Below are 13167 nucleotides of genomic sequence, written 5' to 3'. Positions count from 1 at the left end.
GTATTCATAATTAAAGCTCTCCTCAGACCAAAATAGTAAAGGTAGAACATCCTTTATTTCAGAAGTCCACAACCAGTAGTGGAATTCAGGGCAAGGATAGTTTTTGGGTTTTTTTTTTTTTTTTCCCAACGTTTATTCATTTTTGGGACAGAGAGAGACAGAGCATGAACGGGGGAAGGGCAGAGAGAGAGGGAGACACAGAATCGGAAGCAGGCTCCAGCTCTGAGCCATCAGCCCAGAGCCCGACGCGGGGCTCGAACTCACAGACCGCGAGACCGTGACCTGGCTGAAGTCGGACGCTTAACCGACTGCGCCACCCAGGCGCCCCAAGGATAGTTTTTATAATGGAATTCTTTGGATCGTGATCAGAGATCGGAATCATTTCTCAGTTACAAGAATTATAAAGCCATTGAATAAAAAATTGGTGTTTAATGCAAAATTGGTTTTTTTGCTTATAAAAGATAAATAGTTACGATTATAACTATTTGGACTTCATTGTATACACGTAACATAGAAAATGAAATTCCTGATGTTCATTATACTATAAATACTGTTTTATAATATTTTCAACCTTAATGGTATTGTACATCTTTCCACATCAGTACAGTAGAGTCTATCTTACTCTCTTAAGAGTAAGTTTACATTATTCCATTGTATGAGCTATTTATTTTGGCAAAATTTAGTCACTTGCTCTTTGGAAAAATAATCAGAAGTGGAAGGGATCAGGAGAGTAATCGTTCAAGTACATGATTTTTCCCCTCTTCATAACAACAGCATTGAGGGAATCTGCCCTTGCACAAGGGTTATGTCACTACATGGGCCTGAGTATTTTTCCTTTTTATGAAAGATTTCAGACATCTTCTGGTAGATAGAAGAATATAAGAATTTCCACGTCCATCAACCTAAATTCAAGTTTGATTTCAGAACTTACCATGAGTGTCTTTTTTACTTTTCCTTCTCCCCCACCTTTGCTTCTGAATTAATTTAAAGCAGATAATGGCTGTTTCACTATATAGTCACAATGCCATTACCAGTCCAGACTACATTCATAATAACTCCTTGGTGTAGTCTAGTAACTAATCCGTAAGTCAGATTGCTATGATGGCCTCTAGGGCAACTTTTTGCATTTGTATTGTTTGAGTCTGGATCTAAACAAGGTCCACGCATCACATGTGAGTTACGTCCCATATCTCCTTGAACATAGAGTGGTCCTCCCTCTCGCCTCTCCTTTTCTATTTGTAGTACCACTGCCTTGCTGAAGAAGTTAATCTGGTAGAATGCCCCACATTTTTGAATTATCGGAGTGTTTACACATGTCATTTACATTTTGCATTTTCTGCGAACATAAGTTAGCTCTGACTAGAGTCAGATGTGACATCTGGCAGGGATTCCTCAGAAGTGCTGGGTGTTTCATACTGTGTCCCATCAGGAGGCACGTCGTGTCTCGTTTCACCTTTAGTGATCAGTAGGTCCAGGGGATGACCGCATGATTCTCCTTGGTAGAGTTTCCCCTCAACCTTTGTACTGGTGATTCTCAACCAGGGGTGACGTTTGCCCTCTAGGGGATCTTTGATGATGTCTCAGGACATTTTTGGTTGTTGCTCCTGGAGGGAGATGGTGTTAGTGACATCTGCTAGACAGAGGCCTGGGATGCAGTTTACCATCCCACAACGCATAGGACCGTTCCTCAGCAAAGACTGATCTGATCCCGAGCGTCAGTAGAGCCAGTCTTGAAAACCCTACTTAAATTCATTGTTTCATCCATCTATAGAGCGTGTTCTGTTTTGTTTTGTTTTAATTTCTTAATGTTTATTTTTGAGAGAGAAACAGAGTGCAAGCTGGGGAGGAGCAGAGAGAGACAAGGAGACACAGAAACCGAAGCAGGCTCCAGGCTCTGAGCTGTCAGCACAGAGCCTGACGTGGGATTTGAACTCACAGGACTGCGAGATCACGACCTGAGCCGAAGTCGGACGCTCAGCCGACTGAGCCACCCAGGCAGCCCTCATCCATGGAGATTGTTACCTCAATCTCTTCATTCATTAGGGAATACAAAAATGATGATTTTGAAATTCTGTTAATCTAAGGAAGAAGTTTCTCATTAACTAGGGCTGTTTGTTTACCCTGAGATAGTTTGTACAGAAAAGGCAGGATAAATGCTTACTATTTCTTTAAGTACTCATTTTCAGAGTAAGGAGCTGGTACCCAGGGACTTGAAATGGTTTATAGTAAGGTCTTTTGTAGGTGAGCAGGATAGGAACTCATGAGGTTTTATGAGTGTGTGTTTACTTAATGTGTTTCGTTCATTCATTTTCATTGTTTTTTTGATGTTCAAAATGTTATTTTTTACTAATGAAAGCCCCTTCGTTTAGTCTGACAAATCCCCTTTAGACTATGATAGCTTCCTGTTTCCGGCACGAGATGAACTAGGCTCATCTTACGTATTTCCTGCCCCAGACCTGGAACCGGCCACTGCTCCAAAGGGAATATTTAGGTTCTTAGTTCTAAATTTAAATAAACCATCAGCTTTGTTTCTGATTAGTAAGGAAATCGTTTAATACTTTAAAAAGAAGAGCATACTTTTGAGAATATTTGAAAACGTACCATGAGATTTTTAAAAAAAATTACACAACTAAATGTATTTTGAAAATCGTAGCGTTTGAACAGATACAGGTGGCCGTCGTATAGTTCAGCCTGCTTTGTCATCGTGGATCTTGTCGTAATTGACCACAGTGGTCTTCAGCTGAAGTTTGCCTAGCAGGTAACCCGTTCGCTTTTGTGCTCTTTACAATTTGTTAATCTTACTCCCTTTGTGTCTCCAGACCTTGAAGTCGTCACCGGCATCCCAGCTGAGGTGCCGCACATCAGAGAGACCGTGATGCGGGCAGGGCGCCATCTGGGCCTCCAGCTCGCAAGCCCGTCCGGGACAGCTGCATCGGCGCTCTGTTACATCGGCAGGACTAACCAGCTGGCCGTGGGCTTTTCCGATGGCTATCTAGCTCTGTGGAATATGAAAAGCATGAAAAGAGAGTAAGTACAACTTTTTTTCTCGTTTGTTCATTGGTAGCTGCTTTCTGAATATAGCTTGTACTCAGGTATTACTATTTTAAAATTAGCATAAAGAGAAAAAGTAGGATAGGTGACCAGTTGAGTGTGAATAATTCCTTACTGCATGAAATCACAGCTTGATATAAAGGAATGACTTAGCACGTGAATTTAGGTCGAGTCTTTTGGTGTATATTTAAAAGGCATTTCAGTTATTGTGTGCCATTTGCTAGTAAAACACCACTCTGTAAAGGTAAGCGATATATTTACGGAGTACAAATTCTGTCCAGAGTACTTTCCTTATAACCACACGTGTAAAGCTAATGGTAGAAGGTCTTGGTTGATGGAAAAACAGAGACTTTTTTAAAATCAACGTTAAAAGATACCATGTTTTGAAATTTTTATCCTGTTTAAATTTCCCTCGATTGTATCGATACTTTTTAAATTGGTATTTTTGGCGTTCAGATTGCTGAAGGCACATGCCTGGCTCAGGCAGGAGGGCATGCGGCTCTTAATCTTGAGGTTGTGAGTTTGAGCCCCACGTTGGGTGTGGAGATTATGTAAAAAAAAAAAAATTCATAAAAAGTCCTTAAAATGCTGTGGAATTGACCCTTTATTGAGGGAAGTAGCCCTTTACTGAGGAAGGTAGCAAATAGGCATTACAGACTTCTAGTCTCTATACAGAGTTAAGCGGATGCCCATTTTTCTCCCAAGTTGTTAATTTGATATTTCTTCATTTTTTTTCAAGGCCTATTGGAATATTTTCTTGAGTAATTTATCTTGCCAAAAAGTCAACAGTAGTCACTCTTCCAAACTTTCTGTTTCATTATTCTCACCAAGAAATTGGTACCTACCAGGCTCGTCTTGGTAATCAGTGTATACCCTATGCCACGTTTGAAGCGGACGAGAAAAGAGAGGAGGAAACTAACGAGGTTCTCTCATCTCAAACCAGGCCCTTTGCTCACTGTTGCGTTCTTTGATAATATCAGAGAATGACAAGCCCTTGAAGTAACTTCCGTCCTTGCACCTCCTCAGAGCCCTTTCTTTTGGTTTGGGTTTTGCAAGGTACCCATGATGAGGTGGTGGTGCTGTCGCCTGGTGGCCCCCTCGGGAAGGCCACCTTGGCTCTCTGCGCGGAGAACCTTTTCCCAGCTCTTGTCTTTGAATTGCTCCCGAGAGCCTGGAGGACCGGCCTCTCCGGCTCTTCCCCAGCGCCGGCCAGCCTCTCGGGGCTGATTTCTAGGTGCTTTACGGGAGCCCCTCGGGCTCTCGCCGCTCCGGTGTCGCGATGGGGAAACTGGCCCGGGGCGAGCAGCCGAGGTGACGCGCTGTGTCGGGGTTTCAGCGCCCACGGCTGCCTCCCCGGGGAGCAGCACATGGTGGCACTCGCGGGGCTGGAAGGTGCCCTCGTAGTGGTTTTAGCCCTTCCAGCGCCGCGCCCACGGTCGGCCGTGACCTGGTACGCCCTGTGTATCTTTGAAGATGAGACGATTGTGTGAACGGCAGTTGCTCTAACCCGAGATTGTCCCAAGACCCCTGATTCTTTCTTCAGGAAACCACCAGTTAGCAGTATGACGCAGACCACTTTTTGTGCCTGTTGTAGGTACTACACTCAGTTGGAAGGTGGACGAGTTCCCGTGTACGCGCTTACTTTTCAAGAGCCGGAGAACGACCCTCGTAATTGCTGTTACCTGTGGGCTGTTCAGTCTACACAGGACAGGTAAGCGTGAGACGTGTTTTTAAAAACATTTGCCAGCGATGCGGCAGCAGTTAATTTCTATTGGAAAGTTTCGTAGTACGTTGTCTCCGTTCGGTGCAAACGACATAGTTCAGTGGATTAGCAAGTGGTGGTTGAAATGATCTTGAAGGTGAGGGGATTGTTTCCACGTGGTTGAGTGAGTTCTGAGGTGGCGGTAAGGACACTGTGCTCGTCTGTCTGCCTGCCATACCCGGGAGTGAGCCAGTGCGCTGAGTAGGCGACGGCCTCGCCGCCTTACACCGGGGTTTGCGGCCTCCCGTGTTCTCGTGTCCCACCATCTTTCTCTGTTGTGTGTGCCTCTTTTTTATCGACCCCGACTCTGTTCTCTGGTCCTCCTGTTTGCCTGGCCCAGTGTACTCCTAGCATTCATTTGGTTAGTTTTCACTCTGTCACAGGGTCTAACTTTGTCCCAAGTATAGCTCGCGAGAAACCTTGCAGCTGAATTCCATCCGTTCAGCTTGCTCATTTCCAGGGTTAGAGTGGCAGAAGTATTGATTTCTTCGTCTTTTTCCTTGATGTTTCATTCCTTCTTGATCGATGAAACAGTCAAGCTTGTGGGATAAAGCCCATGACGGTGGTGACCCGTTGTTCCCGGTACTTTCTCCCAAGTCCATCCCACCTTGGGCTCTAGGTACCTGAATTGGGGTCTCTTGGGGTTTTTGTATTAGACGTCCCCACTTTGTGGTTTTGTCTTACCTTCTTACTCTGTGGTAAGTGATGGAAACGAAGAATTGATTTGCCACTTTTGTAATTTGTCCATCCTGAAAAAATAGTGAAATGAAAATACAGAGACTGCTATTGGGCTCTCCCTCACGGGATCCGGTCCGTGTTTCCATCCGTCTGAGTGCAGTGGGGGCGGCACCAGTTTGATGGGTTCACAGTCTTCTGGGCTGTTCAAGCAGGGCTCTGGGGGATGGGGAATGCAAGGGGACTTTCATCTAAATGATTGTTGTATTTATTTTTCCTCCTAGGATTGCCTCTTAGGATGAGTTTGGTTATTATTCTTTAAAAATTTTTTTAACATTCATTTTTGGGAGAGAAAGAGAGAGCATGAGTGAGTGGGGAGGGGCCGAGAGAGAGGGAGACACAGAATCCGAAGCAGGCTCCAGGCTCTGAGCTGTCAGCACAGAGCCCGACGCGGGGCTCGAATTCACAGACCAAGAGATCATGATCCAAGCTGAAGTTGGATGCTTAACCAACTGAGCCACCCAGGCACCCTGACTTATTATTCTTTATGTGGATTTTTTTATTTTGCTTTTTCTAAATTTCCCACACTAAGGTCTAGAGTGTTTTCCTCTTATTTTGGAACTTGGTGAATAAGTCTGCGTTCTTTTTTACCATACCACTCTTGATTCTTGTAGTATTGTCAGTAGGTGATGGCCACTCTGTTCTTATAATCAGGAAGCTGTGTGAATATTCTCTGCTCCTGATTTTCTTGTGTAAAATCCTCATGAACTGTATGCACTTCCCTGAGTCCTTTTTTGACGTAGTTTTCAGACCTCTATAGTTGACTCTTCGACTCATCCCCACCCCGCCCCCACTGTCAAAAATCCACCTCTAACTTTTGACTCCCCCAGAACTACACTACTAATAGCTTACTGTTGACCAGAAGCCTTACTGATAATATCAGCAGTCAATTAGCACATATTTTGTGTGTTATATGTGTTACATACTGTATTCTGGTACCAATGTCTAATTTTTGGCTTAATTTTTCCAGTATACCTATGCTGTGTGGTTCATCTACGTTTTTTTCAAATTGTCACAGATCTCCAAAAAATCTCCCTTTGTATTTATTGAAAACAATCTGTGTGCAGATTGAAAACAATCTGTGTGCAATCTGCACAGTTCAAACCCATGTTGTTGGACGGTCAACTGCATTTGCACTTGAAGCACAAATGAATCACAGTTTAAAATGTGGGCAGAATATACTGTTTTCTGTTTCTCTTAGAGTGATGCCCTGCATTTACTTACCTTGATTACCCACAACACACTGAGTAACACATGGGAATAACTCTCTAGTGACTTTTAAACCACTGTCTAGTAGTCTGTTCCTTTAATAGGACAGGGTTAATTTATTTGGTAATTTGGGTTATTTGTTCCTACATGATTTACTTTGCATTTGTCAGTATTACTGATGTGAGATATTTTTGAGAATGGTATTTTTGTGGTCTTCTGGTCTTTGACTTAATCGGTCGTGGGCCTGAGAATCTGGTGAAGGCTGTCATATATATTCGTATGTGTGTGTGATATGACTTAAAGCAGGATTCCTGACCTGAGGTCTGTGGGGAGACAAAGAGCAGTCTGTGAGCTCCCATTGTAAACAGGATTATTTACATTTGTTTATTCGTGTATGAGTATTACATACACTCTGTGTGTAGAGGTGTTGTTTGTACGTGTGTGATTTGTGTACGTATACGTGTATCATTTATATGTGTGTACATGTGTGTCTTTTTTATGTATTGTTCACATACACATATAAACAGATGGAAATAATCTTGTTTACAACTCATGGGAGCTCATAGACTGCTCGTCGTCTCCCCGCAGACCTCAGGTCAGGAATCCTGCTTTAAGCCATTCTTAGGCTACTCTCTCACTTTACGAAGGTGTGTGATTAATTTAACAAAGGCTCTTCTTCCATCCCCTGGTCATGGACTTTACCAGCATCTTACTGGTATTATAAGTAGGTGAAAATAATACAAATTTAGATTGAAAGTCTAAATCAGAAGGACAGATGGTATGGTCCTTCCTTTTTGCCCCCAGAGTGAGTACTTAAACAGGGTAAAAAAGGGAAGAGAAGCATCACTGTGGAGTGACTGTGCCACCACGGGATGACACGGGCGTAGGTCTTAGCTGTTGCCACAGAGCTCATCGATTATGATAAAAGCCACGTTAATTTTGTAATATGGAAAATTGAATGGAAAAACTGTCTGGTGTCCCTTTAATGGTGGTTGTATCCAGTTTATCCTGTTTAGTATTTGGTCTTTTCGAGGTTATTTGTCTTTGTTTCATGTCCACGTGTTTATTCATTCAACATAATTATCGAGCATTTACTATGTGCTGGTGACAGTTGGAGATATGTAGCGATGCGTAACCAATAAATGTCTGTTCTTGTAGATGTTATATTTCATTGAGTATATTTCGTAAGTATATGAGTGCACATATTTAACATAATTTCAGGTAGTGATGTTAAATACAGAAAAATAAAGCTGGGAGAGGAGATACAGAATGTGTGTGATGTAGGGAACTGCTAGTTCAGATTGTGTAGTTAGGGAGATGTGGACGAAGTCGGTTGGGACAGGGAGGGAGGAGAGCCATGGGAAGATCTGGGGGAAAGATTGCAAAGGCCTTAGAAAAACGTCACAAGGAAAAGCAACAAGACCAGGAAAGGGTAGAACGCAGAGCCGTCACGGGCGAGGTCAGAAAAGTAGAACTGGTCTCTAAAGGGCCATGGAGGTCAGGATAATGTGACTATTTCAGTTTGGTCTGGCTGTACCAGACCAATGAAATCTCTTTCTGGTGGTACGGTCTATCCAAGCATTAGTAGTTTTTCAAAACTCCTCTGGCGATTCTAATAATAAGCAACCAAGGTAGAGAACCACTAGCCCAGAGTGAGACTAGGTAGAGAAAAGAAGAAGCTGGGAAGCCTTCTGCCCTCAGAGATGATTGAAGGTTGGGAAGCAGGGGGCAGAACCGCCGGCAGAGGACTACGGGTAGTGTAGTGTGGGGACCATCAAGACAGTGTGGTATCCTTGGAAGCCAGGTAAAGCAGGCGTTCTAAGAAAGACGGGCCTGAGAGAAGAAGAATTCAAATTCAGACAGTATGAAAGTCTGTGCTCTTAACATTTACCGCATGCTGTACTTGAGCAGTGCACAGCTGGTTCGGTATCTGCTTTATGTCCGTACCGTGTAGCCCTCCTGCTGTGGTACAGGGCAACCCTGTCATTTCAGCCAGAAGCCTCCCAGGATGGAGGGAGAGACCAGGAAGGAGGAGCAGAGGATGTGCTGTCCCGTGCCGAGGGCTTTCTGTGGTTGCCGTGGGACAGTTCTGTTTACATCTGTTGCCTGGAACTTGGGCCTCCTGCACCCAGCCGCAAAGGAGGCTGGGAAATGTGGCATATTTTAGGCAGCCATGTGCCTAACGAACACTTCCCTATGAAAGAAGGGCAGAGGGAATGTTGACCCAACAGCTGTAGTCTCCGCCACGTAAGGGGTCACCTAAAGTTTGCAAATCACATCAGTTTGAGCTAATTAGAATTAGTTAAAAATAAAAATCAGGGGTGCCTGGGTCGTTCAGTCAGTTAAGCGTCCCACTTAGGCTCAGGTCATGATCTTGCGGTTCGTGAGTTCGAGCCGCACGTCGGGCTCTGTGCTGACAGCTCGGAGCCCGGAGCCTGTTTCAGATTCTGTGTCTCCCTCTCTTCTCTCTGCTCTGCTCTCCGCCACTCGCTCTATCCTCCTCCGCTCACGCTCTGTCTCTCTCAAAAGTAAATAAAAGATTTAAAAAATTTTTTTCTAATAAAAATAAAAATCAGTTATTGTTTCAGAGTACTGCATTTTGTGAAAACGACCAAGTAAAAGTAAGTTCTTCACATTGACCTTAGTTTTGTCACGTGCAGCGTTGCATACTGGACAGTAAGAGATGCTTAATGTATGAATGTGATATTTAGCGTTTCTTCTCAGTTAATCTCTGTTTCTTTCAGTGAAGGGGACGTTTTGAGTTTACACCTGCTTCAGCTGGCCTTTGGTGATAGAAAGTGTTTGGCATCGGGACAAATCTTGTATGAGGTAAATGGTACTGGGGATACGGGTTCGTTATTACCATTTTGTCACTGTTTTGCCTTTTTTAGTCTTTGTCTAAAGATATTAACATATTGAAAAGTTTTTCTTCTATTCAAGTGAATAACGTATTCATAATATAACAGAAAGAGTGTTAGAGTAGAGATCACAAGACTAGCTGTTTTACCCGGGTAGCACTCTTAACTTGCCCAGGTATCGTTGTCCTCTAAAATGAGATTAGACAAGACTCATCTTGTGACCTAATTGGTACCAGAGAAAAACAGCTCCACCTTGTTGCACTAATACCAAAGCAGTAAGCCATGAGGTGACTTTATAAACGGTCTCAGGGTGCCGGCCTGGCTCAATTAGTAGAGCACGCGACTCTTGATCTCGGGGTTGTGAGTTCAGGCCCCACGTTGGGTGTAAAGATTACCTAAAAATGAAACCTTAAAAAAATAAATTAAAAATTTTTTAAATGTTTATTTTGGAGAGAGAGAGCAAGCGAGGAGGGGACGGGGGTGGAGAGAGAGGGGGACAGAGGATCCAAAGTGGGCTCTGCGCTGGTAGCAGCCAGCCCGATGCAGGGCTCGAACTCACAGACCGTGAGATCGTGACCTGCAGTTGGACGCTCAACTGACTCGGCCACCCGGGCGCCCCAAAATGAAAAACAAATTTTTTTTTTAAACGGTCTTGCCACTTAACAATTGTAAACGCGGGTAAACGCATTGGACTTTCAGATGACTGTTTTTCTAGCTGAGTTCTAGAGGAGGAAGTGCCGTGCTGCTGACGGCAGTGTGGTCGGCCCTCACGTTCCTTTCTGCGGAACAGGCTTTCTTAACCTCGTGTCTGAGGATACGTGGACAGGCTTTAAAGAATCCACGACGTCTCTGAATTCTGTGTGACATTTTTGTCATCAGTGGATGTTTCTGGGGAGAAAGTCTCATAGCTTTTGTTAGATTCTTACAGAGATTGATGGGCAAACACAAAGTGAAGAGCTGCTGCTCTAGAGCTAGAATTGCACTGAGAACACAGGAACAGGTTTGCCGGCCTGGAGCGTGTCTGTGTGTAATTTCGATGGTTAGTCCAGTTTACGCTGCAGCCAAAGTACGGGGCTCCCACGTTTGATAACGGCTTTACATTTGTTGGTGACTATTTTCGAGACACTAAATTTAGCCTCGTGTGTTGTGTGCTATGTAAAATTCCAGAGCCCTGTTCAGTGATTTGTTCTCTTTATTCTTTAACTTTTTGTCTTTCCTTTGTATCGTGTGAAAAATGTTTAAATTTGGAGAACGTTTATTTTTTAAAGTTTATTCTGAGAAAGGGTGGGAGGGGCAGAGAGAGAGGGAGAAAGAGAGAATCCCAAGCAGACTCCGTACTGCCAGCACAGAGCCTGATGTGGGGCTTGAACTCACAGACCGTGAGATCATGACCTGAGCCAAACCAAGAGTCGGCTGCTTAACTGACCGAACCACCCAGGCGTCCCAGATTGGGAGAATTCTTAACTTTTGAATGACTTTTTGCCTAGAATTCTATTAAGATTTGCGTACGTTTTATCTTTCAGGGGCTAGAGTACTGTGAAGAGAGATACACACTGGACCTCACGGGTGGCATGTTTCCTTTGAGGGGACAGACTAGTAATACCAAGCTGTTGGGCTGCCAGAGTATAGAGAAATTTCGATATCATGGCGACAGAGAGGAAGGCATGAGTGAAGGTCAGTTAAAAAGTGCTCTTAATATATATCATGTGCAATGCCTGATTTTAAGATTTATCTTGACGTAAGATTTATGACAGTTACTGCTTTTTAGAGTTCATACTCCTGGCAGTTAACAAATTGAGATACTAATTATGGAAATTTATTTAGGTCTGTCTGAGCTCCTAGGTATTTCTTACTCTCCACATTGCCGTACGGAACTCAAGAATGGAGTAGATTCGGAGACCCTTAATGAAGGAGCCTTGTATTTTCGTCCACCTCTCTCTAAAGGGACAAAAATGGCCTCTGGTTTTGACCAGAATGAAGAGGCTGTGAATAATGCTTCCCTCTGTGTATTTTTGAGACCTGCCTTGGATGCCTTTAATTTTTCTGTTTCCTTTCGTGTCCTCCCTTCTTCCTGGTAAACGAGCCTTGCTTAGTCACGGTTGCAGAGAGTTTAGAATCCAGCGCGGATTCGGATCCCAGCGGTGTCACTACTTGTGACCTTTGACAAATTATGTAACATTTCTGAGCCTCCCTCTCCCCATCCGTGAGTGGAATAATACAGTTGTACGTTCTGCAGCAGGCAGTCGGGAGGATTGAGTGGGACCGTGGGAGGGGTTCGTGCAGTCCCGGGAATTGCACTAGGGCCGTATTTGTGTCGGCGGTCTTACTGGGGTTCATCCTCAGGGACACTTCATCCGTCCTGAGCGTGTCTTCTGTTCTTGTCCCACGTCTGTAGGTGGTCCAGTCATCACATCGAGCTACAAATGCCCCAGGCAGAGCTCTCCACCTCTTCTCACTGCCCCCGCCCCTCTTCCGCTTTGTTTCCTGTTTGTTGGGTCTCAGACATTTGCTTCTTTCTCTCCTGTTGTTTTCTCTCACTTTGTTTCTGACTTTCCATCCCACAGCCACGCCACCATCCAAGTCCTTGTCTTTCCTCCCTTTACCATACAGCTGGCTCAGTCCTTCTCAGCTAGAATTCCTCTGAGGAATTAAGCCCAGCGCCTAGGCCGCCCGTCGTGGCTATTGAGATTCTCTGGTACTAACTGTGTTCCGTTGTTGGGACAATACTCCTCCAAGTCATTTTCTGTTTTCTACCTCCACTGCATCAAAGTTGCCAAAGCGTTAAGTGAGAATGAGCCAGGATAGAACTTTTCTGATGCGTACTTTTTAATAAGATCTTCTTGAAATAGGAAAACAGTTAAGGTACAAGTGAATGTCACTCTCCTTACAGAATGAACGATAGAAGTGTGCTCTGATATATCAAATAGCAGTTGAGACTCCTTAATTTGTGAGAAAACGTTGCTGAAATTTTATTCGGGGTAATTTTACCTTGCAATGATTTATTTCATTTTTTAAAACTACGTGCTTTTCTTTCAGCGCTGTCTCCTGACACCAGTGTTTCAGTCTTTACCTGGCAGGTGAATGTATACGGACAAGGGAAGCCTTCTGTGTACCTGGGGCTTTTTGACATAAATCGTTGGTATCATGCGCAAATGCCAGACTCGCTAAGGTATGATTTCTCTCTCTTTTTCTCCTTCTCGTATTTGTATGTGTAGCCGCTCGGTGACTTCATGATTTTGTAAAATTTTCTTGTAGATCAGGAGAGTATCTGCATAGTTGCTCCTATTTTGCATTGTGGTCACTGGATTCTGTCGTGAGTAAGGCTTCCCCACACTACATCTTGGATGTGCTGGTGCACGAGAGAAGCTTGAGTCGAGGAGTGCCTCCCTCGTTCCCACCTCCTGAGCAGTTTTTTAGCCCAAGTACTTACAATTTTGGTATGTGTTTCCTTAACGTGACCTTTCAAGAAAAATCACACGTGTCTGCGTGTTGGCGCAAAATACGTATATGTATAGTATGCGTGTGCATGTACATACGGTACATATACAGTGT

General features: G+C 44.0%; 1 protein-coding gene across 7 annotated transcripts in view; it reads left to right on the top strand.

The window, feature by feature from the left end:
* The window catches only part of AHCTF1 (AT-hook containing transcription factor 1), a 78765-nt gene that overhangs the window by 20735 nt on the left and 44863 nt on the right, over positions 1-13167 (top strand). For 6 of the 7 annotated variants that reach the window (XR_008293234.1, XM_027046312.2, XM_027046314.2 and 3 more), the window contains 6 exons: positions 2820-3027; positions 4646-4762; positions 9502-9586; positions 11139-11289; positions 12652-12784; positions 12871-13052. Coding sequence is in view for 6 of the 7 variants with exons in the window: in XM_027046312.2 (XP_026902113.2) it covers positions 2820-3027; positions 4646-4762; positions 9502-9586; positions 11139-11289; positions 12652-12784; positions 12871-13052 (876 nt within the window). In the remaining variant the exon portion in view is untranslated. The remainder of the gene's footprint in view (positions 1-2819; positions 3028-4645; positions 4763-9501; positions 9587-11138; positions 11290-12651; positions 12785-12870; positions 13053-13167) is intronic. The other variant, XM_027046313.2, reaches the window with a different exon arrangement.

The sequence above is a fragment of the Acinonyx jubatus genome, chromosome E4, assembly GCF_027475565.1.
Source record: "Acinonyx jubatus isolate Ajub_Pintada_27869175 chromosome E4, VMU_Ajub_asm_v1.0, whole genome shotgun sequence".
Lineage (NCBI taxonomy): Eukaryota > Metazoa > Chordata > Mammalia > Carnivora > Felidae > Acinonyx > Acinonyx jubatus.
This window is presented reverse-complemented; position numbering and strand designations above follow the sequence as displayed.